Below are 26,034 nucleotides of genomic sequence, written 5' to 3' on the forward strand. Positions count from 1 at the left end.
AAGTAATCAACAAAACAATGGCTGCAACAGCACAGAATATGTCTTCTGGAGTGGCCCAGTCAGAGTCCTGACCTCAACCCGATTGAAATGCTGTGGCATGACCTTAAGAGAGCGATTCACACCAGACATCCCAAGAATATTGCTACACAGTTTTGTGAAGAGGAGTGGTCCAAAATTACTCCAGATCGTTGTGCAGGTCTGATATGCAACTACAGGAAACATTTGGTTGAGGTTGTTGCTGCCAAAGGAGGGTCAACCAGTTATTAAGTCCAAAGGTTCACATACTTTTTCCTCCCTGCACCGTGAATGTTTACATGTTATGTGCAATTTAACCATGGCAACATCTAATGTTTGTGTAGTATTATGTACAGCAGACTGTGTTCTTCTATTGTTGTGACTTAGATGACGTTCAGAGCACATTTTATGCCCAATTCATGCAAAACTCCACGTAATCCCAAAGGGTTCACATACTTTTTCTTGCAACTGTATATATATATAATTTTTTTTATTTATTTATTACAGGTACTTATATAGCGCTGTCAATTTATGCAGCGCTTTACATATATATTTTACATTCACATCAGTCACTAACCCTCAAGGGGCGTACATATATATATATATATATATATATATATATATATATATATTATCATTTAACCCAATAAGACATGAGTTGTGTGCGCTAGCAGCTACAGCATTTCACTTATCAGACTTATTTATTTATATATTTTTGTATTCACTTGAGTTTTTATTTATAATTTTCATATTAGAAAATCAGCTTATCTACATACTATTTGCAGCAAAATATTAAATCCCTTTGTCTTTTGCTATACTGAGCTATTTCTATAGACATAACCTGAAATTTTTCAACAAAGACACAACACAGAGAATATCTGAAATGCCTCTTTCAGAAAACAACTGAGTACATGGGTTAAATTAGTTTTTGTGGTTGATAGAATGGTCCTATATATGTTGTGTGTTTAGCTCTGAGGCTGGACTGGGTTTTAAGTGTCAGTAGACTGTATAGAAAACCTGAACAGACTCTGCAGCTGAAGTTTTGCATTACCTGTGGATTAAAAGGGAGATGAACTATAACACGCAATGAACACAAGTAGAGAAAAGATCATGTGAGTTTTTGCTGGTGATAATATGTAACTAGAATCAACCCACTAAGAGGTAAAGTGAGTTTTCTATCTGACCAGGTTAAAGCTGAACTTCAAGCAGATAAGATGACATAAAACTACTGCCTCTATATATTCATTAAAGCTGTGGGTTTTATACATAAGGGTCAATTACACTAGGTGCATTGCGCTACATTGACCTGTTAGATCAATGCAAAAAACACTAAGGCCCGGTTCACACCAGTGCACACCATGTGCTGCTGTGCCGCGTGTCCTGCACAAAAAAAATGCATGCACCTTTTCAAAAACCCATCCGAAGGGAAACCGCATGCTCTTTTTGATCATACGGTTTTCCTGCGATTCCCACACCAGCGATCGCGCTGTGGGCTAAGATGTATGGGGTTGCCATTCAGATTGGCAACCCCACACATCTGGCAAGAGCAATGCGATTCGGCTGGTGGTTATGGGTGTGGGAAAAGATACGATTCCTGCACCAGCAACCAGCCCGCAGCCTGCAGACTAGTGTGAACCCAGGGTAAGAGAACTGTTGTTTGCTATGACTTCATTCAACCTATACAAGATGTTTGGTGTTCATTGTAAACAAAGCAGCATGTCTGCATCTTATAGAAATGCAACTCTCAACAACACATTACATGCCCGTGGCAGTGCGTTGCAATTGTGCATAGAAGTCCCTACTCAGCATGGGACCAAGAAGTGGAGATTAGTCAAATTGCAGTCTATTGCAGTGATTTCCAGCTCATAGGGGCATCAGCCAAGTATGGTATATGCATAGTTACATCTGTCCAAGCTGGACCATATGCCATGCCTGGAATTCTTCTTTGACCATCTGCCAACCGGGCACTTTTACCCCCTTCCTGCCCAGGCCAATTTTCAGCTTTCAGCGCTCTCACACGTTGAATGACAATTGCGCAGTCATGCAACACTATACCCATATGAAATTTTTATCATTTTTTCACATAAATAGAGATTTCTTTTGGTGGTATTTAATCACCACTGGGTGTTTTATTTTTTGCACTATAAACAAAAAAAAGAGCAAAAATACTGAAAAAAAGGTTTTTCTTTGTTCCTATTATAAAATTTTGCAAACAGGTAATTTTTCTCCTTCACTGATGTGCGTTGATGAGACTGCACTGATAGGCAACACTGATGGGAACTGATAGGCAGCACTGATGGGCACTAATGACTGGCATGGATAGACAGCATTTATGGATACTGATAGGCTGCACTGATGAGGTGGCACTGATGAGATGGTACTGGGAGGCATTAATGAGGAGGCACTGATGATGTTGCACTGATATGCAGCAATGATTGGCACTGATAGCGACACTGATGGGCGACACTGAGTGACAGCACTGATTGACCGCACTGATTGATGGCACTGACTGGCAGCACTGCTGGGTGGCACTGCTGGGCACTGGTGGGTGGCACTGCTAGGCACTGGTGGGTGGCACTGCTGGGCGGCACTGCAGGGCACTGATTATATGACGCCCTCCTAGAACTGGACAACTGCGCTGTAGCCATCATTTGGCTATAGCACGGTTGGAAAGTGGTTAAATGCAAGCAATGTAAATAACAGAATTTAATTTAGGATCAGCATCTTGCAGTCCCTTGAATGGCAGGGCTCAGACTGAGAGAGAGAGAAGCAGTCCAAGGAACCACTTAGGGTTGCTCCGGTGCTCATGCACTAACAAGGGACAAGCTGATGGGAGAGGAGAGTAAAGTAACAGAGAAATGACCTCATCAGTCTGTTGCTTCTTCTTCCACTGTCCAGTCACAGGCTGAAGGAGTGACTAGAACTTTAAATGTTTTTGCAACAGAGAAGACACTTTAAGATATTACTCCATTATCACAGGACTGGGTTCTCAAGCCCGTGCACATGTATGGTTCCCTATCTCTTCTGCAGCAGCTTCACCGAGTTCAGAGCTACTGCGATAGGGGGGAGAGAGAGAAGTATGGTTGTTTGAGACAGAGGGGTGTTTGAATTGGCTGGAAGTGTCTTAGCAACATCCTTAGAAACAGTGACATCACTAGGGTTGGTGTCACCTGGTGTGGTAAAACATGGTGTCACCATCTAATAATTTTATTATTGCCCTTTTATAATTGCCCCACAAGACCCCACCCCCATTATAATTATCTTCCACATCCTCCTCTATTACATATAATCTCTGTGCAATACCCCCCAATTATAATTACCCTGAAACCTCTCCTTCCCCATTATAAATACCCTGGACCTCTTCCCCAATTATAACTACCCCACATTACATATGATTACTTCACTTTCCCCTCACACACACTTCATAGTTCTAATTACCCCACAAACCCTCCTCCCCCATCATAATTACCCCAGAGTATTTCTTCCTTTACAATTACATACTTCCCCAACATAAAACCATTCCACTACTATATTTACCCCATGGTACTTCCCCCGCCCCCATCACATTAAAATGACCCTGTAATTCCTCCCCCACTTCATTATTATAATTATAATTGCCCTCCTCTACACAATCATAATTCCTAAATTTTAATTCCCCCCGCACCCCACAATCTTACATTGCATACAATTCCCCTCACCCTCTTCCCCCAGGATTGTCTCTCACTTCCCCCTGGCAGCCATCACTCCGTAAAGCTTTGGATAGTAACCAACCACCCATTACCAGAACAACTGGGGTCTATATGAAGCGTGATGATGTCACTACATTCAGGAAGAGGAGCAAGCCAGACTTGTCCTGCAATGAGGGAGGGAAGGAGGGGCAAACAGAAAACCAAAAATTCATGTCCTCCCTCCTCAGGGGTTCACTGCCCCTCTTTTGGTGTTGTCACCTCATTCCAGTCACAGCCCACAATATACCTCCTTGATCACCCCTCTGGTGGGTATCACCTGAGTATGGTCCGCACGCCCGCACCTCCACAGCGATGCCACTGCTTAGAAAACTTCTTTGGGAGTTCTTTAGCCAGGCTTCAGGAGGTAAGTAAATTGCCTACACCTATAGAATGTTTGTTTTTATCTACAGGCACCCCTTACCTGCATGGGCAGTTTTTTGGTAAAGGTCAAGGTATTTTTACCTGCCTGTCACTCATTGCCAAAATAAATGAACTGAAGGCATCTTAGACAAAATGGCTGAAGATTGAAACCCAGAAGAAGACCAGCCAAAGATGTCAACAGCTGGCAAAGGAGTTCCTGGATATTACATTGGTAGAGTTGAGGTAAGTATAGTTCACTTTAAAAATTGTAATGTGTGGCCAGGTTTACATGCATTTAATAAAGTGGACCCTGAGAACAACACGTACATCCTCATTGAAACTTCTCTATAATTTCTCTATAAATCTCTCCAGTGAGCAGACTGCAGTGCTCAGAAGAACTCGGTTGACTTTGCTCTTTGTATCAGAGGGTGGAGCAAAGTTGTGACTGTTGTAATAATAAAGCCAAGTAACAATTGGTCTGAACAGATTGCAGTAAAGACTAGGTTTGTATAGGACAAATAACTTGTTCTGACACCAAGGAAAAGAGAAGACCACAATACTGACACCACTGAAAGTAAGTAGCTGCTGAATTCATTTTATTCAATGAAAATGTACACATTGCATAGCAGAGTGAAGAGTTTTTTTGGAAAATTCTTTTATTCTTATGACTCAGAACAATCACAGTTATTCAGGACACAGATGTACACAAATATAATAAACATACAAATCAGTATATGACTGAGCTAAAGCTGAATTTCAGATATGTTTGCATTGCATAGTTTTTTGCATTTGGAAACTATTTATCTTTTAAAAAGTGTTTTGCAGGGCTAAACCGAGGGCCCGGGGTCAGTAGGGGGCCCCATGAGATGCCCCTGGTACCTTTTTCATAGGCTTTTTTGAGTTTGGGCAAGGACACAGGGGCCCCATGATCCCCTATTGCCTGGGGGCCCCATGAGTTGTCAGTCCGCCCCTGGTTACAGTACATTGATCCAGCTTGGACCAGCATATATAAAGTATGTGTGTGCCCTAAAGTTGGAAATTACTGTAGTAGTCATCATTACTACAGTGATCACCAGTGTCTTCTGGGTCACGTGGCGAGCAATTGCCTTGCTGCATATTAACCATTTGACGACCAGGCTATAGCCAAATGACAGCTACACCACAGTTGTCTAGTTCAGGGAGGGCGTCATAGGATGTCCTCCAGAACCAAGCCTCCCACGCACCTGGCGAGCTCTGAGGTGCACACCCAGTGAGCTCTGTTCGCTGTGTCCTTTGGACACAGCTGATCATATGACATGGTAAAGGGCCAATCACAGCGCCCTTGTACCACGTGATCAGCTGTGTCCAATGACACAGCTGATCACAATGTACCTATGGTTATTGGCTGCAGTTTCCTCATCCCACATCAGAGGAGATCACTGCAGCCCCAAGGGGACATCAGTGCAGTCCCAACAGTGTCCATCAGTGCTGCCAGTCAGTTTCCATCAGTGCCGCCAGTCAGTGTCCATCAGTGCCGTTTTTCAGTGATCAGTGCTGCCTTATTAGTACCCATCAGTGCAGCCTATCAGTGCCTATTAGTGCATCAGTGTCCTCATCAGCACACATCAGTGAAGGAGAAAAATTAACTGTTTGCAAAATATATAATAATGACAGAAACTTAGAAAAAATATTTTTTTCAAAATTTGTTTTGTTTTTTTCCGTTTGTTTAGCAAAAAATAAAGAATCCAGAGGTGATTAAATACCACCAAAAGAAAGCTCTACAGTATATGTCTCAAAAAATGATAACATTTCATATGGGTACAATGTTGCATTACCGTGCAATACTCATTCAAAGTGCAACAGCTCTGACAGATGAAAATTGGCCTGGGCAGGAAGGGGGTAAAAGTTCCCAGTAGGCAAATGGTTAAACAAAGAGTTACCTGCTCAGCACAGACTTCCTTCACAGAATGCATTGCTCGTGTTAGGAAACACTACTGCACTGCTTATTGATATAAGACGAGACTCATATTTAGTTTGCAATGCTTTATTCTCCCTAAATCTGAACTCCGAGCATGGATTTTTTGTACAGTTATATTTGTCCAACTTATGCCATACCTGATGGTCCACTGTGGAAGCTGCAAGTCATTGTAGTAGTCTCTGATACCACTGTCTTCTGAGCCCCTTGCCAATAGGGCCACCCACCCACTTTACAGAATGCCTTGAATTTTTCTCAATGAATGCAAGGCATTCTATCATTGGAGGAGGGGACAGGAGGTAACATCTCAATCTCCAGCTCGTCCAATCTGACAATGTTTTACATTATTTGAGAATAATTTCAAAGTATACTATGAGAGATGCCCATGCTGATGGTATGTAAAGCAAAAACTTTCTTGACAGTGGTCAGTGGTCACCAGGACAAACAGAAAATATGAATCTTTCCTTAGGTAACACAAACATAAAAACGTGGTAGAGGGTCTAACTAAGGGGTGCTCAACCTGTGGCCCGTGGGCCACATCTGCACTCAGAATCCTCTGACGTGGACCTTTGACCTTCACCAGCAGTGTGGTTAAACTGCAGCACATCAGTGTGAAAGCAGACTTATAGGGGGCTCTCAGGACAGTAAAGGTTTGCTTACATTTGGGGGTGGCAAAACCCCATAGTTGAGACGTGTTTTTACCACACACCCCCAACCACTGATGTAACGTCATAGGTCGCAATGAAAATCTCACCCCATGCTCCAGGGGGGCCGTGTGGCCACCCTGTCACATTCTGTTTTAGACTTGGACAGAAGGGGTGGCATTTACAGGAACCAATCCTCTCCATTTTCCTCCTGCAACTGCTGAAAGACAACTTCTCCTCTCCTCCCTGTCGACATTTAGTGGTTCCAGGAGGAAAATGTTCATTATGCTATTCAAAATTTAAAAAAATCAGAAATTCTAAACTTTTGAATTTCATTGTGGCCTGTGACCAATTACCAAATCAATTAAGTGGCCCTTACTCTTCAAAAGATTGAGAACCCCTGGTCTAACTCTTCTCTACTCTATCCAGAACACAAAGAAATGACTTTACATACACTTTAATATTTCATTTTATATTTATTTTATATTTGTATTCATTATTTCATATAAACGTCACTAGAAAAAACATTATTTTAAAATTGTATTATCTCAATTTTTTGAGATGGGAAAGAGGGACACCTATTAGCAAAAGTATGTAGGCATAGGACACACCTCCTGCCACGCCCCCTTAAAGAAGAATTGTACAAAGAAAATTATTAGTTAAACCCACAAGTGCTTTTTTTTACCACTACCATTCTTATATACTGGCTTTGGAAATTTACAAGTGTAGAAATTTAAAATTTGGATGAACGGTTTAGCCCTGCAAAACACTTTTTAAAAGATAAATAGTGCATTGTATATACAACTATGTAGATCAGATCAAAATGAGGGACAAATGAGGAGGAAAGAGGGACAGAGGGGCTTTGATCCAAATCAGTGACAGTCCCTCACAATCAGGGACAGCTGGGAACTATGTTTTCTAGTCCTGACCAGTTTATGCTTTCCTTTTAAAGTGCTTAAGAAAGTTATAATAATTTTAGTATATACCTAAAATGAGGTTTTGATTTATTTGGTGCATTTTTATACAACTGTAGTTTAGTTTGTTTGCATTGGTAATGTATATACAGATTGTGACATTCACTCTAGTGGATATCAGTTTGCCAGACAAGTTCTGATAGCAACTTGACAAAGGATTGCTGAGACAGCAGATTGCTGAACTAGAAATTGTATTTTTTACTAGTCAAATCTGACTGATAGATATGTCCTGCAAAATATATGGCAACACTTGCCCTTAAAAATACATGAAATGAGGTCTGGTATGAAAGAGTTAGAAAAACGAATAAATCACAATCACTGTGCAGCAGGAAGAACAGGCTGACTATGAAAGAAGGAAATATGGCTGCACATGCATATAATGTATATGATAGAATTTCAAGCTTCAGTATAAAAAAAAAACATACTTTAACCACTTCAGGACCGGTTGTGTCACTCCTTTCCTGCCTAGGACATTTTTTAGACTTCAGTGCACATTTATTTTAGATGGAGCTTTCTTTTGGTGGTATTTAATCACCAATGTGTTTTTTTTATTTATGCTCTATAAAAGGGAAAAAACAAAACATTTTTGAAAAAAAAATTTTCTTAATTTTGTTGCAAAAATTTGCAAGTAAATAATATTTCTTATAAATGTATTACTGTATTGTTATGTAATGTACTGAATATATATATTTTAAAATGCCAAGGCAGTATAAATACACCCCGATGATCCTTTTATGAAATGGTATTTAGTAAGAGGCATGATGAATTTTTTGAAAATTTTGAAAAAAACACATTCTGCTACTCCTCCCAAGTATGTGGATAATACATGAATGGGACTGTTTCCACACATAAGAGCATTGCACATGTGTACAAGGCCTTATGATGGCACTATGACTGGCGTGGCTGTGATCAGAGACACTGGGACTGGTGTGGCAGTGATCAGAGATGCTGGGATTGATGTGGCCATGATCAGAGACACTGGGACTGGTGTGCCAGTGATCAGAGACACTGGGACTGGTTTGCCAGTGATCAGAGACACTGGGACTGGTATACTAGTGATCAGAGACACTGGGACTGGTGTGGCCATGATCAGAGACACTGGAACTGGTGTGCCGGTGATCAAAGACAATAGAACTGGTGTTGCAGTGATCAGACACTGGGACTGGTGTGACAGTGATCAGAGATACTGGGACTAGTGTGGCCATGATCAGAGACACTGGGACTGGTGTGGCCATGATCAGAGACACTGGGACTGGTGTGGCCATGATCAGAGACACTGGGACTAACGTGGCAGTGATCAGAGACACTGGGACTGGTGTGGCCATGATCAGAGACACTGGGACTGGTGTGCCAGTGATTAGAGACACTAGAACTGGTGTTGTAGTGATCAGACACTGGGACTGGTGTGGCAGTGATCAGAGACACTGGGACTGGTGTGGCCATAATCAGAGACACTGGGACTAGTGTGGCAGTGATCAGAGACACTGGGACTGGTGTGCCAGTGATCAAAGACACTAGAACTGGTGTTTCAGTGATCAGACACTGGGATTGGTGTGCCAGTGATCAGAGACACTGGGACTGGTGTGGCCATGATCAGAGACACTGGGACTAGTGTGGCAGTGATCAGAGACACTGGGACTGGTGTGCCAGTGATTAGAGACACTATAACTGGTGTTGCAGTGATCAGAGACACTGGGACTGGTGTGACAATGATCAGAGACACTGGGACTGGTGTGCCAGTGATTAGAGACACTAGAACTGGTGTAGCAGTGATCGGAGACACTGGGACTGGTGTGGCAGTGATCAGAGACACTGGGACTGGTGTGGCAGTGATCAGAGACACTGGGACTAGTGTGGCAGTGATCAGAGACACTGGGACTGGTGTGCCAGTGATTAGAGACACTAGAACTGGTGTTGCAGTGATCAGAGACACTGGGACTGGTGTGACAATGATCAGAGACACTGGGACTGGTGTGACAGTGATTAGATACACTGGGACTAGTGTGGCAGTGATCAGAGACACTGGGACTGGTGTGGCAGTGATCAGAGACACTGGGACTGGTGTGACAGTGATTAGATACACTGGGACTAGTGTGGCAGTGATCAGAGACACTGGGACTGGTGTGGCAGTGATCAGAGACACTGGGACTGGTGTGGCAGTGATCAGAGACACTGCGACTGGTGTGGCAGTGATCAGAGACACTGCGACTGGTGTGGCAGTGATCAGAGACACTGGGACTGGTGTGGCAGTGATCAGAGACACTGGTACTGGTGTGGCAGTGATCAGAGACACTGGTACTGGTGTGGCAGTGATCAGGGACACTGGTACTGGTGTGACAGTGATCAGAGACACTAGGACTGATGTGGCAGTGAGTAGGGACACTATGGAACATGATCTGTGATCTGCTGTGTCTAATATAGTGGTCAGGCAAGAAGAGGTTAACAAAGTAAACTATGATGTACATTTTATATTGTTGTATTATAGTAGTCATCTGAATATTTCGGTGTATGGTTTCCCAGTAAAGTGCAGCTAAACACATAAACTGCTAGCTAATATAAAATAAGGGTACAAACTTTAACTGGGGAAAACTTAACAGATGTTAGGGTGTATTTATAACAAAAAAAACCCTTGCTATTCTTTCAGAAAAAAACACTTGTGCATTTGTTCTACACAGGGAACATTAAATCTTGAAAATACTGTATGATGGCTACTTGATGGAGCAAAGGATCATAAGGAATAACTATATCTTAGAAAAGATAGATTGTAACAACTAATAACAGAATAACAGTCTGCACATCCACCCTAAACAAAACAATGTAAATAGCCCGCTAGCACTGAATGATTCACACCCTATATACAGGGCTTTTTTTCTCAGAGGAAAGGTGGTGGAACTCCCCCACCCAAACCTGGCCACGCCCCCATCAAACCCTAGGACCACCCCTTTAGAGAACAGGAATGCAAGTAAAATTTGGGAGGGGCTTCCGATGACATCATTTCCCGTACATACCATATAAGGGAAATGATGTCATCGGACCCCCGGCTGCCTCTTGCATGATCTGCATGAAACACATGCATAGATATAAAATGACTAATGTACTGACACCAGAAACACATGCATAGATATAAAATGACTAATGTACTGACACCAGAAACACATGCATAGATATAAAATGAATACCGTACTGACACCAGAAACACACGCATAGATATAAAATCAGTACCGTACTGACACCAGAAACACATGCATAGATATAAAATGACTAATGTACTGACACCAGAAACACATGCATAGATATAAAATCAGTACCGTACTGACACCAGGAACACATGCATAGATATAAAATCATGGCAGGCCGTTTGTAAACGTCCAGCATAGATATAAAATCAGTCTAGCATGCATGTGTACCCTGTCTGGTAGATGTGCCTGCTCCTACAGGCTCCCCTAGGGTTGCCACCTTTTCCTCCAAAAAATACCGTCCATCACTGAATTTATCTTTCCTGTTCCTCATGCACAGGAGGGGCGCTCTCGATCGGCGCCGCTGAGCGCTGAGCAATTGCGTTCTGAAATAGTTTAGGTGGGCTCAGGTGGGTGAGGATAGTTTAGGTGGGCTCAGATAGTTTAGGTGGGCACAGGTGGTTGGGATAGTTTAGGTGGGCACAGGCTGGGGAGAGAGTAAAAATTTAGAGCAATACATGATACTGCAGTCAGTGACAGGGAGCCGAGCGCAGCTTACCTACTCCAAGCTGTACGGCCCCTGCGTCCACGCTGTCACTGCCGTTGATGTCGCCGCGCCGCCCCCGATGTTTACACGCCGGCGGGGGGGGGCGGTGAAGCGTGCATAGTGTCCTCGCCCATCGTCCGCGCCCCCGATGTTTACACGCTGGCGGTAGAGGGGGGGGGGGTGAAGCGTGCATGTCCCCGCTCACCGGCTGTGAGCAGCGGCAGTGACAGGTGCCGGGCACGCGCAAGCATGACATAAACAAGCCGCGTCCGGCACCTGTCACTTTCGCTGCTCTGCATAGCTTGTCAGCTCTGCAGAGGCAGTCGGTGAGCGGGGACAAGAAGAAAAAGGTGGCGGAACGCAGTACCGCCGCGTTCCGGCAGAAAGAAAGCCCTGCCTATATATAATAGTAGAAGAATACTCAAAAAATAAAGAACATTCGATTTTGCTTCATTCTCATAATAGCCAGTTAGTTTGCACAGAATGAGTGTATGTGCATTTTCATTATATGGTGTTTATTTTTTATAAACAGAACCCTTAGTGTACTGCACAGAAGATTGTATTACAGTATATTCTTTTCATTTACTTTGTATTTTGGCCACATATTATATAAGACTGCTTTGTTTTGAAAAAAAATATTTGTTCCCATAATAACAAATATTGCTGCTATACATGTTAGATATATCACATACTAAACAGTCAAATAATTTAATTATTTACTGTATGGTTGTTGTACAACATATTGTTTTACCATTGCTGAATTGTAACCTGTAGAGGCCCATTTCACTCTGATGCTGTATGTGTCCTGTCAGGGGAAAAGTGCAGGAGATGGAGTGTAGACATCGTCTGGTGCTATGTACGCCGCAGTACTGACATCTACTGCATCTGATACCTTGAGCACATTTAAAGCACACCTGTTCCATTGACCTGCATGAGTGAGATTATGATGTAGGATGAGGAGTTACACACATAGCAATGACAAAATTTATGTTTCTGTTTGAGTCTTTGACATTTATTGAAGGGGCATTAACTGATCAAAGGTGCGATTTATTTTTTCTAAGTGTTTAATTCCACAAATATTAGTGACACCTTCCAAGCAGAAATAAATATAAATATTTAATTTGTTTTCCTGCTCCAGGTATTGCTGCAGACATGTTTTCCATGGACCCTGTGACGATTCTTGTCTCCATCATTGTCATCCTTTTCTTGGCCAAAGTTTACAACAATCAGAAGCAGCAGAAAAGCAAAAACCTCCCTCCAGGACCCTGGCCTTTACCCCTCATTGGAAGTATTCACCTAATTGACCTGAAGAAACCTTATAAATCATTTATGGAGGTAATGTATTACTTATCTTTAACTGCTTCCCATCTGCCCTATAGAAGTAATACTGCTACAGGGTGGCACGGATGCGCAAAATCATGTATATATACGTGATTTTGCATTTCTGGGTAGGAACCCTACCCGCGCCGCTATTCGCGGCTTCAGCTGGCAATCACCGGGTCCTGGCTGGTGATTACTCACCAGCACCCGGTGACAGAGGAGCATTACCGACGGAGGGAGAGAACTGTATGTAAACAATAAAGTTCTTTCCAGTCAGCTCCTACACACTGCTATGCCACCATTACTAGTAAAAATTTTAAAAAAATTAAAAAGCTCAGTATATATACCACCATTTGTAAATACTATAACTTTCACGTAAACCAATTAATTTACACGTACTGGGATTTTTTGTTTAGCAAAGACGTCACAGAATACATTTTGGCTTAAATTTATGCCAAAATTTGATTTTTTAAAAAATTTTTACTGGACATTTTTAATAGCAAAAAGTAAAAAATATTGTTTTTGTTTCTCAAAATTGTCGTCCTTTTTTTTATAGCGCAAAAATAAAAAAAATGCACAGGTGATCAAATACCACCAAAAGAAATCTCTATTTGTGGGAAAAAAAGGACATAAATTTAATTTAGGTGCAGCACTGCATGACCGCGCAATTGTCAATTAAAGTTATGCAGCACCGTATTGCAAAAAATGGCCTGATCGGGAAGTGGGGTAAATCCTCTGGAGGGCACATGGTTAAGGTTTAAAAGGCCTATTTACAAAAATGTTCCCTGTATTTTGTCTGTATGATCATCAGTTCCATCTAATGGCCACCTCCTAAACGACATAGACTGGATGTCGCTCCATTTCCTCAAACTTAACCTGTCCAAAACTGAGCTCCTGGTATTCCCCCCACCCTGTGCCCACCCCGTGCCCCCCCCATCCTCTCCATCACTACTAACAACGCCACCATCTCTCCCACCCCACACGCCAAAGTCCTGGGTGTCACCCTGGACTCCCACCTCTCCTTCCTACCCCACATCCAACTGCTATCTAGATCTTGCAGGCTCCACCTCCGCAACATCTCCAAGATACGCACATTCCTCACCCCAGACACCACCAAACAACTCGTACACTCCCTCATCATCTCACGCCTGGACTATTGCAACTCCCTTCTCACTGGCCTACCCAAACGAATGCTATCCCCACTCCAGTCGATCCTAAACTCAGCGGCCAGACTCATCCACCTCACCAAGCGCTCCACATCTGCCTCCCCCCTCTGCCAATCCCTTCATTGGCTTCCGCTTGCCCAACGCATCAAGTTCAAGCTGCTAACCCTGACCTACAAGGCCATTCACAATGCTGCTCCGAACTACATAACTGACCTGATACCTAGATACTACCCTACTCGTGCCCTCCGCTCCTCACAGGACCTCCTGCTCTCTAGCTCCCTGGTCTCCTCCTCCCACGCCCGACTGCAGGACCTCTCCAGGACTTCCCCCATCCTCTGGAACTCTCTACCCCAATCCATCAGACTGTCACCTACCCTCCTTACCTTCAGGCGCACCCTGAAAACCCTCCTCTTCAGGGAAGCCTACCCCAACCTCACCTAACACCCGACCTCACCTAACAACTAACCTCCTCCACTCCACCCACCACTCCATCTCCCACAGCCATCTCCTCCTGTGCCACCTTCCCCTCCCTCCTAGATTGTAAGCTCGAAAGAGCAGGGCCCTCGAACCCCTCGTGTAGGGTATTGTTACTGTCTTGTCTCATGTTATGTCCCCCTTGCTACTGTACAGCGCTGAGCATATCCTTTGGCGCTATATAAATACTGTATAATAATAATAATAATAATAATTTTTACACCAATACATGTCTACACTGGCCACCAATATAAGGAGGAATTTAAACTGGCAACCAATTTAAGTTAGCCCTCTACATGGACTACCAATGTAAAGGAAGATTCAACACTGACCAGAAATGCAAGTTACGATTTTTTTTACCGATTATCAATATAAAGAGGAGCTTTTACAGTGGCCACCAATGTAAAGGGGATTTACACTTACCACTAATGAAATAGGACCATTCACAGTGACCACAAATGTGAGGAGGGATTCACACTGACCACTAGTGTGAATTAAAGGATTCTACATCAAGCTCCAATGTAATCATAAGATATACACTGACCACCAATGTAATTAAGTCATTTAGCCTATGTTCACATTTGTATGTGTTGGGAACCCATGCAAAATCTCTTTCCTGACATCACAGAAATTTGATGCCCTTTAGCAGATACACAGCAGTGCCATCAACTGTTAATGACACCCTCACACATCTGCTGACGTGTGCGTTTCTACATGCACCAAAATTCACGGTGCTGTGGTTCGGTGTAATTTTGAAAAAGGACTTTTTTTTCACATTTCTAGCACATAGAACAGCCAATTGAAATGGATAGCCTGCAATATAGGTGACTTACATCTACTCACCACACACACACATGCAGGCGCACACACAGGGGGGCATTATATACATATGAATGCAGTCGATATTTACATATGAATGCCCCACTTTTTACTTGTCAATTCGACCCACCCGCCTCTATTTTTTCCATGCACCATCTTTGTGACCTCCATAGACTTTCCTTATCCCATTGCATTTGGCATTGCCCATGTATCTCCACTTTTTGGTATCAAGTTATAAATTTTATTTTTGGTGTGACCTGCATAATTATTTTCAAAGATCCACTTCTGCTACTACTTAGCTACAATAAGGATATACATATCTGTTCAGCAACCCCCTTGACTGTGTGGAAAGCTTCCTAAGTGAATGCATATCTGTTTATTAACTGCTCATAAAAATATCCTAAAAACATAGACAGTTTTGTCAGCCCCAAATGTTACAGATATGAAGATCTCAAATTTGCTTATGTATAGGGATGCAGAGATCAGAACTACATTAGATGCAGAGATACAGAACTACACTCCCACCAAGCGTTAGTTCATGGAGCACCCCCTGCAATATCAGAGCTGATGTCTTTTATGAATTCTTTCAAATACACTGAATGGTATGCCAAAGCAGGCATAACTAACTCTTTGGACAAATAAACATTTTACTTCAGAATGCTCATAAAAACTAGTGCCTTTAAAAGGTATGCATGGATTGTAAAATTACATGTACACCTAGGTGCAATTTTCAAATGTTCATTTGTTACCCTGTGTTCTTTATCCCTTCCCTTTTGCCTTTCCTATGTATGGTGTTTAGGCCAGATTTCTGGAACAGCTGCCATTAGAGACGTAACTGATGTTGTAATCATATGGTCTACAAGTTCTGGTTTAGACTTTTTGCTCTTGGCTGAGATATCTTCAGGAGGGGTGAACACTTCTACACCCATGCCTCCAGATGCTCTACAATTCAACCACTTAGGGAGTTTTTAAGTTCCTCCTCGCTGTTACCTTCTAGTCTCCATATATAGTCTGTCCAAATACCACCTAAAATTCCCTTTATCTTAGGGCAGCAGGCCAAATCTTCCTGTCTTTTCATGCCCCCTGCCCAATGACAGTGCTCATGTTGGTCACTTAGAGGGTCTGATTGGAAAGTCGAATGCCAGTTGTCAGGACTTAACCATGACATCAGGGATACTCAGGCCCCAATGACAAAGTGATTCAAATGCAATGAAAAGGACAAAAGATGCTTTCTTCCTATTAAATTAAATGTTAGGCCTCTGGTGGTGTCTGAGTTTAGGCCTAAATTTAGAAAGTTAAAATGACATACAGTTGCAAGAAAAAGTATGTGAACCCCTTGGGATTACGTGGAGTTTTGCATGAATTGGGCATAAAATGTGCTCTGAACGTCATCTAAGTCACAACAATAGAAGAACACAGTCTGCTGAACATAATACTACACAAACATTAGATGTTGCCATGGTTTAATTGCACATAACATGTAAACATTCACAGTGCAGGGAGGAAAAAGTATGTGAACCTTTGGACTTAATAACTGCTTGACCCTCCTTTGGCAGCAATAACCTCAACCAAACGTTTCCTGTAGTTGCAGATCAGACCTGCACAACGATCTGGAGTAATTTTGGATCACTCCTCTTCACAAAACTGTTTCAGTGTAGCAATATTCTTGGGATGTGTGGTGTGAATCGCTCTCTTAAGGTCATGCCACAGCATTTCAATCGGGTTGAGGTCAGGACTCTGACTGGGCCACTCCAGAAGGCGTATTCTGTGCTGTTGCAGCCATTGTTTTGTTGAATTACTTGTATGCTTTGGGTCATTGTCCTGTTGCATCACCCATCCTCTGTGGAGCTTCACTTGGCGGACAGATGGTTGTACGTTTTCCTGCAAAATGTCTTGATAAACTCTGGAATTCATTTTCCCATCAATGACAACAATCTGTCCAGGCCCTGAGGCAGCAAAGCAGCCCCAAACCATGATGCTCCCTCCGCCATGTTTCACAGTGGGGATGAGGTTTTGATGTTGGTGTGCTGTGCCTTTTTTTCTCCACACATAGTGTTGTGTGTTCTTCCCAGACAACTCAATCTTGGATTCATCTGTCTACAGTATATTTTGGCAGTAGTGCTGTGGAACATCCAGGTGCTCTTTTGCAAACTTCAAACGTGCTGCAATATTCTTTTTGGACAGCAATGGCTTCCTCCGTGGTGTCCTCCCATGTACTCCATTCTTGTTTAATGTTTTCCTTATTGTAGATGTGTCAACAAAAATGTTAGCATGTGCCAGAGATTTCTGTAGGTCTTTAGCTGACACTCTGGGATTCTTCTTTACCTCATGCAGCATTCTGCGCTGTGCTCTTGCAGTCATTTTTACAGGACGACCACGCCTAGGGAGAGTAGCAACAGTGCTAAACTCCTCCATTTGTAGACAGTCTGTCTTACCGTGGACACATGAACATCAGGGCTTTTGGAGATACTTTTGTAACCCTTTCCAGCTTCATGCAAGTCAACAATTCTTGATCGTAGGTCTTCTGAGAGCTCTTTTCTGCGAGGCATGGTTCACATCAGACAGTGCTTCTTGAAACCAGTAAACCCAAAACAGGTGTGTGTTTTTTAAGGGCAGGACAGCTGTCAGCAACACATCCAATATCATCACACTGATTGGAGTCAAGGTTGGCTCACTCCTGGCTCCAATTAGCTCTGGGAGAAGTCATTAAGCTAGGGCCTCACATACTTTTTCCTCCCTGCACTGTGAATGTTTACATGTTATGTGCAATCAAACCATGGCAACATCTAATGTTTGTGCAGTATTATGTTCAGCAGACTGTGTTCTTCTATTGTTGTGAGTTAGAAGACGTTCAGAGCACATTTTATGCCCAATTCATGCAAAACTCCACGTAATCCCAAGGGGTTCACATACTTTTTCTTGCAACTGTACATATTTACTTTGAAGTTTTACTATATTCCCCACAAGAAATGTCTTTTGTTGGGCTCCTTCCCTTGTGCAAACATCTTCACCTAGTCTTATTCCAGGTTTGAGATCTTCTCCCATCTTGGTTGGCTGTGCCAGGATGACATAACTTTGCGTTTGAGTGCAATCTTCCTAGCATATGCCGAACGTTTGCACTGATCTGCACACGTACAGCTTAGCAAACATTGTCAGGTAGAATGTGAACAGGCATGTAGGAATCCTTTGTTACAGAAGAGGCATAGTATGTGTCTTATGCAGTAAATACCTACATTAAGGAAGCTACAAGTTACCTAATCAGCAACTTTATAATGCTATTTAGGAACGTGTTAGTGTTTAGAAAACTGTGTGATGTTCAGTAGTTTTACCTAAAAGAAACTCTAAATAAACTGCTAAAGCTCTCAAAAAATAAAATCCCCATATGTGTATGTTTGCCATTTACTGACAGTTTATTTGTTTAGTTTGATTAACCCAATTTCTTATTCTCTGATGTCCTTGCAGTTGTCCAAGCAGTATGGTCCGGTATACACCATCCATTTAGGAATGTCTAAGATGGTTATCCTGTGTGGATATGATGCTGTAAAAGAAGCTCTAGTCAACTATGCAGATGAATTTGCTGACAGACCAAAAACACCATTATTTTATAAGATCCAAAAGGATCACGGTAAATCTTTCTGGGTTTCTTTATAAAAGAATTTTGTCTTAGAATATCTTGTTCTCAAGCAATGTAAAACTGTCATTATTATTATATTGTACTGAGTACATTGGAACTCACAGACCAGTGGCAGTTGTAGCTTGAATTTTTAATGGTCTGTAATTGTAGGAGAAGTAAATAGTTGTCAGGAGACCTAACCCTGCCTAACGTTTCTTAGAACACAGAAATGTTTTGGCTGAAGTTGCCCCCTATGCTATTCCATAGCTTCGTTACACATGCAGCTATGGGGAGACTTCTACAAAAACAGCAGGCCCTTCAACCCACCACCCTCCATCCTATTATTAGTGGGATGGACTGAACACTACAATTGTGTGTCGCCTAGTAGCCACTTCAGGATGTTCAGACTATGTACATGAAAGAAAGAGATTGCACATGCCTGCCATTTGAATGGCCTGGAGTGGCTGCTAGGGTGTCTCCTTCAGTGTCTGTATTTAATTTCACAGCACCTCTCCTCCATATAGTGAAATCAGAACTCAACAAAGCATGAGATGTTTATTTCTAGAATCCATTTATGTTTTTCTGGCCTTTTATCCCCTTAGTCTAGTCTTTATCATTTCAATTGATCATCATTATAAGGAAACTATGTGGAGATCCAGGTGATGTGATCCAGGCTAAAGTGTGGGTGGTGCATGCTGATACTGGGTATCAGTGTGTAGAACTTTTATAGATAGCATGCTAGGATGATTGTCAAATGTATTTCTTTTTTTGGCCCTTCTGTAATCATTGTAGCAGCTGGTAATTTCTTTGGGCTGTTCTGGATCTCACAGACTGTAGGTTTGATTGCTCTTTCCTGCCTTCTAGAGGCTTCTAGAACATATGACATTGGGCAAGTCAAATGGGCAGCATGAACATTTATGGTGCTGCAGCCAATTCCTAGGGAGGTGGGCCCAGTAGGAGAGGGCACATAAATAGTCTGAATTTTAGAACAGCAGGGGCTTCCTCTTGAAGGGATTCCACCAGTTGTTTTTTTTTAAGTGACTACCCCCACAAGCAGTTCTACTGAGTCAAGTTGTTTTTTCACCATGGTCTGAGCTGTGGCAGAACTGGGGGGCCTACACCTAAAGGAAACTCCAACACCCTGAGACTTCATCTTAAGGGCCCATGCACACTGCATTTCAAAGAAGCTGCTCCTATAGGCGTTTGAGCTGTTTTGAGCTTTTACCTTTCTCTGCCTGTTAATGCCCCTCCATATTTGCCTAGGTGTCCATGCACACTATAGGCATTTTCAAGAGTTTATAGACATATGAGTAAAGGATCCAGTCCACAGAGCCTCACTGGAAGGTATCTGGAGGAGACTGAATGGGCACAGCTTCCCTCTGGCCTCGTAAGTACTGACTTTGTTAGAAGATCCTGGTGGCTATGTAATATTGGGATAGCTGGGCCAAGCAGTTCTACTCCTGTGGGATTTTACTCTCAAGTTTAGCAGAAGATCTGTTTCTGAGGATAGTAATAAGGTGTTAGTGCTGCTTGGACCTTAAAGAAGAGGATACACCCTGAAAGCTTGTCCTAAACATTTGAATGTCAGTGTAAATAAAAAAAAAGTATCTGACAGTACTCAACTGTTTCTGAGGAGTGTCCTCTTGGTAAACTTTACAATCTGTAGTATCCGATACCCTATACCCTCTTAAGTTTTTAAGTTCTTTAGTAATAAATCACAAAAATACATGCCCCTAGACTGCTTCATGTATCAATGTGCCTGAACAATGCTTTGGTGTGTTGTAGCCTATGCACCAGTGAGGGAGAACTCTTATCAACATCATTATTAAACAGCGGCCCTTACGGTGGTACCGCTACAAGGGCATAGATCCAGCACAGTTTGATTATTGTTATTACTAGAGATGAGCGAATCGAAGTATCCGAAGTGGAATTCGAGTCGAATATCGGAAAAATTTCGAAATTTTTCAGAAAATGGCGGCTGACATGTGCGGCGACGGAGCGGGGATGTCTGGGAAGGCGCGCAGACAAGGCGCGCTGACCCATAATGCATTCCTCAACTACATGTGATCGCATCAGCCAATCAGCAGCCAGCCAGCCAGCACTGTGTAATGGTCGAGCTATAAATAGCGGCCATTTTGGAATTCTTCATTTGCCTGCAGTTATTGAACAGAGGCAGACCGCTCTGTACTAGGGACAGGGACAGAGTTAGGGCCACAGAAACGATAATTGGGGACAGAGAAAAGTTACTTAGGGACAGAGAACCATTACTCAGGGACACAGACTTGTTAATGAGGGCCACAGAATCGTTATTTAGGGACAAAGAAACGCTAGTTAGGGCCACAGAATTCATAATCAGGGACAGACAGAATTGTTACTCAGTGCCAGAGAATTGTTACTTAGGGCCACAGAAACGTTATTAGGGCCACAGAATTGTTACTCAGGGACAGACAGAATTGTTACTGAGTGCCAGAGAATTGTTACTCAGGGACAGACAGAATTGTTACTGAGTGCCAGAGAATTGTTACTTAGGGCCACAGAAACTTTAGTTAGGGCCACAGAATTTTTACTCAGGGACAGACAGAATTGTTACTGAGTGCCAGAGAATTGTTACTCAGGGACAGACAGAATTGTTACTGAGTGCCAGAGAATTGTTACTTAGGGCCACAGAAACTTTACTTAGGGCCACAGAATTTTTACTCAGGGACAGACAGAATTGTTACTGAGTGCCAGAGAATTGTTACTCAGGGACAGACAGAATTGTTACTGAGTGCCAGAGAATTGTTACTTAGGGCCACAGAAACTTTAATTAGGGCCACAGAATTTTTACTCAGGGACAGACAGAATTGTTACTGAGTGCCAGAGAATTGTTACTCAGGGACAGACAGAATTGTTACTGAGTGCCAGAGAATTGTTACTTAGGGCCACAGAAACTTTACTTAGGGCCACAGAATTTTTACTCAGGGACAGACAGAATTGTTACTGAGTGCCAGAGAATTGTTACTCAGGGACAGACAGAATTGTTACTGAGTGCCAGAGAATTGTTACTTAGGGCCACAGAAACTTTACTTAGGGCCACAGAATTGTTACTCGCACAGACACAGAATTGTTACTCGCACAGACACAGAATTGTTACTGAAGGCCACAGAACTGTTACTTAGGGCCACAGAATTGTTACTCGCACAGACACAGAATTGTTACTCGCACAGACACAGAACTGTTACTGAGGGCCACAGAACTGTTACTTAGGGCCACAGAATTGTTACTCGCACAGACACAGAATTGTTACTCAGGGCCACAGAACTGTTACTTAGGGACAAAGAAACGCTAGTTAGGGCCACAGAATTCATACTCAGGGACAGACAGAATTGTTACGGAGTGCCAGAGAATTGTTACTCTGGGCCACAGAAACTTTACTTAGGGCCACAGAATTTTTACTCAGGGACAGACAGAATTGTTACTGAGTGCCAGAGAATTGTTACTCAGGGACAGACAGAATTGTTACGGAGTGCCAGAGAATTGTTACTCAGGGCCACAGAAACTTTACTTAGGGCCACAGAATTGTTACTCGCACAGACACAGAATTGTTACTCGCACAGACACAGAATTGTTACTGAAGGCCACAGAACTGTTACTTAGGGCCACAGAATTGTTACTCGCACAGACACAGAATTGTTACTCGCACAGACACAGAACTGTTACTGAGGGCCACAGAACTGTTACTTAGGGCCACAGAATTGTTACTCGCACAGACACAGAATTGTTACTCAGGGCCACAGAACTGTTACTTAGGGACAAAGAAACGCTAGTTAGGGCCACAGAATTCATACTCAGGGACAGACAGAATTGTTACGGAGTGCCAGAGAATTGTTACTCTGGGCCACAGAAACTTTACTTAGGGCCACAGAATTTTTACTCAGGGACAGACAGAATTGTTACTGAGTGCCAGAGAATTGTTACTCAGGGACAGACAGAATTGTTACGGAGTGCCAGAGAATTGTTACTCAGGGCCACAGAAACTTTACTTAGGGCCACAGAATTTTTACTCAGGGACAGACAGAATTGTTACTGAGTGCCAGAGAATTGTTACTCAGGGACAGACAGAATTGTTACGGAGTGCCAGAGAATTGTTACTTAGGGCCACAGAAACTTTACTTAGGGCCACAGAATTGTTACTCGCACAGACACAGAATTGTTACTCGCACAGACACAGAACTGTTACTGAGGGCCACAGAAACTTTACTTAGGGACAAAGAAACGCTAGTTAGGGCCACGGAATTCATACTCAGGGACAGACAGAATTGTTACGGAGTGCCAGAGAATTGTTACTCAGGGCCACAGAAACTTTACTTAGGGCCACAGAATTTTTACTCAGGGACAGACAGAATTGTTACTGAGTGCCAGAGAATTGTTACTCAGGGACAGACAGAATTGTTACGGAGTGTCAGAGAATTGTTACTCAGGGACAGACAGAATTGTTACTGAGTGCCAGAGAATTGTTACTTAGGGCCACAGAAACTTTAATTAGGGCCACAGAATTGTTACTCAGGGACAGACAGAATTGTTACTGAGTGCCAGAGAATTGTTACTCAGGGACAGACAGAATTGTTACTGAGTGCCAGAGAATTGTTACTTAGGGCCACAGAAACTTTACTTAGGGCCACAGAATTTTTACTCAGGGACAGACAGAATTGTTACTGAGTGCCAGAGAATTGTTACTCAGGGACAGACAGAATTGTTACTGAGTGCCAGAGAATTGTTACTCAGGGCCCCAGAAACTTTACTTAGGGCCACAGAATTTTTACTCAGGGACAGACAGAATTGTTACTGAGTGCCAGAGAATTGTTACTCAGGGCCACAGAAACTTTACTTAGGGCCACAGAATTTTTACTCAGGGACAGACAGAATTGTTACTGAGTGCCAGAGAATTGTTACTCAGGGACAGACAGAATTGTTACGGAGTGCCAGAGAATTGTTACTTAGGGCCACAGAAACTTTACTTAGGGCCACAGAATTGTTACTCGCACAGACACAGAATTGTTACTCGCACAGACACAGAACTGTTACTGAGGGCCACAGAAACTTTACTTAGGGACAAAGAAATGCTAGTTAGGGCCACGGAATTCATACTCAGGGACAGACAGAATTGTTACGGAGTGCCAGAGAATTGTTACTCAGGGCCACAGAAACTTTACTTAGGGCCACAGAATTTTTACTCAGGGACAGACAGAATTGTTACTGAGTGCCAGAGAATTGTTACTCAGGGACAGACAGAATTGTTACGGAGTGTCAGAGAATTGTTACTCAGGGACAGACAGAATTGTTACTGAGTGCCAGAGAATTGTTACTTAGGGCCACAGAAACTTTAATTAGGGCCACAGAATTGTTACTCAGGGACAGACAGAATTGTTACTGAGTGCCAGAGAATTGTTACTCAGGGACAGACAGAATTGTTACTGAGTGCCAGAGAATTGTTACTTAGGGCCACAGAAACTTTACTTAGGGCCACAGAATTTTTACTCAGGGACAGACAGAATTGTTACTGAGTGCCAGAGAATTGTTACTCAGGGACAGACAGAATTGTTACTGAGTGCCAGAGAATTGTTACTCAGGGCCCCAGAAACTTTACTTAGGGCCACAGAATTTTTACTCAGGGACAGACAGAATTGTTACTGAGTGCCAGAGAATTGTTACTCAGGGACAGACAGAATTGTTACTGAGTGCCAGAGAATTGTTACTTAGGGCCACAGAAACTTTACTTAGGGCCACAGAATTGTTACTCGCACAGACACAGAATTGTTACTCGCACAGACACAGAATTGTTACTGAAGGCCACAGAACTGTTACTTAGGGCCACAGAATTGTTACTCGCACAGACACAGAATTGTTACTCGCACAGACACAGAACTGTTACTGAGGGCCACAGAACTGTTACTTAGGGCCACAGAATTGTTACTCGCACAGACACAGAATTGTTACTCAGGGCCACAGAACTGTTACTTAGGGACAAAGAAACGCTAGTTAGGGCCACAGAATTCATACTCAGGGACAGACAGAATTGTTACGGAGTGCCAGAGAATTGTTACTCTGGGCCACAGAAACTTTACTTAGGGTCACAGAATTTTTACTCAGGGACAGACAGAATTGTTACTGAGTGCCAGAGAATTGTTACTCAGGGACAGACAGAATTGTTACGGAGTGCCAGAGAATTGTTACTCAGGGCCACAGAAACTTTACTTAGGGCCACAGAATTTTTATTCAGGGACAGACAGAATTGTTACTGAGTGCCAGAGAATTGTTACTCAGGGACAGACAGAATTGTTACGGAGTGCCAGAGAATTGTTACTTAGGGCCACAGAAACTTTACTTAGGGCCACAGAATTGTTACTCGCACAGACACAGAATTGTTACTCGCACAGACACAGAACTGTTACTGAGGGCCACAGAAACTTTACTTAGGGACAAAGAAACGCTAGTTAGGGCCACGGAATTCATACTCAGGGACAGACAGAATTGTTACGGAGTGCCAGAGAATTGTGACTCAGGGCCACAGAAACTTTACTTAGGGCCACAGAATTTTTACTCAGGGACAGACAGAATTGTTACTGAGTGCCAGAGAATTGTTACTCAGGGACAGACAGAATTGTTACCGAGTGCCAGAGAATTGTTACTCAGGGACAGACAGAATTGTTACTGAGTGCCAGAGAATTGTTACTTAGGGCCACAGAAACTTTAATTAGGGCCACAGAATTTTTACTCAGGGACAGACAGAATTGTTACTGAGTGCCAGAGAATTGTTACTCAGGGACAGACAGAATTGTTACGGAGTGCCAGAGAATTGTTACTCAGGGCCACAGAAACTTTACTTAGGGCCAGAGAATTTTTACTCAGGGACAGACAGAATTGTTACTGAGTGCCAGAGAATTGTTACTCAGGGACAGACAGAATTGTTACTGAGTGCCAGAGAATTGTTACTTAGGGCCACAGAAACTTTACTTAGGGCCACAGAATTGTTACTCGCACAGACACAGAATTGTTACTCGCACAGACACAGAATTGTTACTGAGGGCCACAGAACTGTTACTTGGGGCCACAGAAACGTTAATCAGGGACACAGAATTGTTACTGAGGGCCACAGAACTGTTACTTAGGGCCACAGAATTGTTACTCGCACAGACACAGAATTGTTACTCAGGGACACAGAATTGTTACTCAGGGACACATAATCGTTTAATTAAAGAGTATGT

General features: G+C 42.8%; 1 protein-coding gene across 1 annotated transcript in view; it reads left to right on the forward strand.

Moving 5' to 3' along the window:
* Positions 1 to 4,595: 4,595 nt before the first annotated feature.
* LOC149455642 (cytochrome P450 2C5-like) overlaps positions 4,596 to 26,034 on the forward strand; it is a 56,638-nt gene continuing 35,199 nt past the window's right edge. Inside the window, exons 1-3 of the mRNA XM_089686032.1 lie at positions 4,596 to 4,677; positions 12,537 to 12,733; positions 18,640 to 18,802. Of these exons, the coding sequence (XP_089542158.1) occupies positions 12,551 to 12,733; positions 18,640 to 18,802 (346 nt within the window). The 5' untranslated portion in view covers positions 4,596 to 4,677; positions 12,537 to 12,550. The remainder of the gene's footprint in view (positions 4,678 to 12,536; positions 12,734 to 18,639; positions 18,803 to 26,034) is intronic.

This window comes from Staurois parvus, unplaced genomic scaffold, assembly GCF_062004578.1.
Source record: "Staurois parvus isolate SC_StPar_1 unplaced genomic scaffold, SC_StPar_1.0 ptg000390l, whole genome shotgun sequence".
NCBI lineage: Eukaryota > Metazoa > Chordata > Amphibia > Anura > Ranidae > Staurois > Staurois parvus.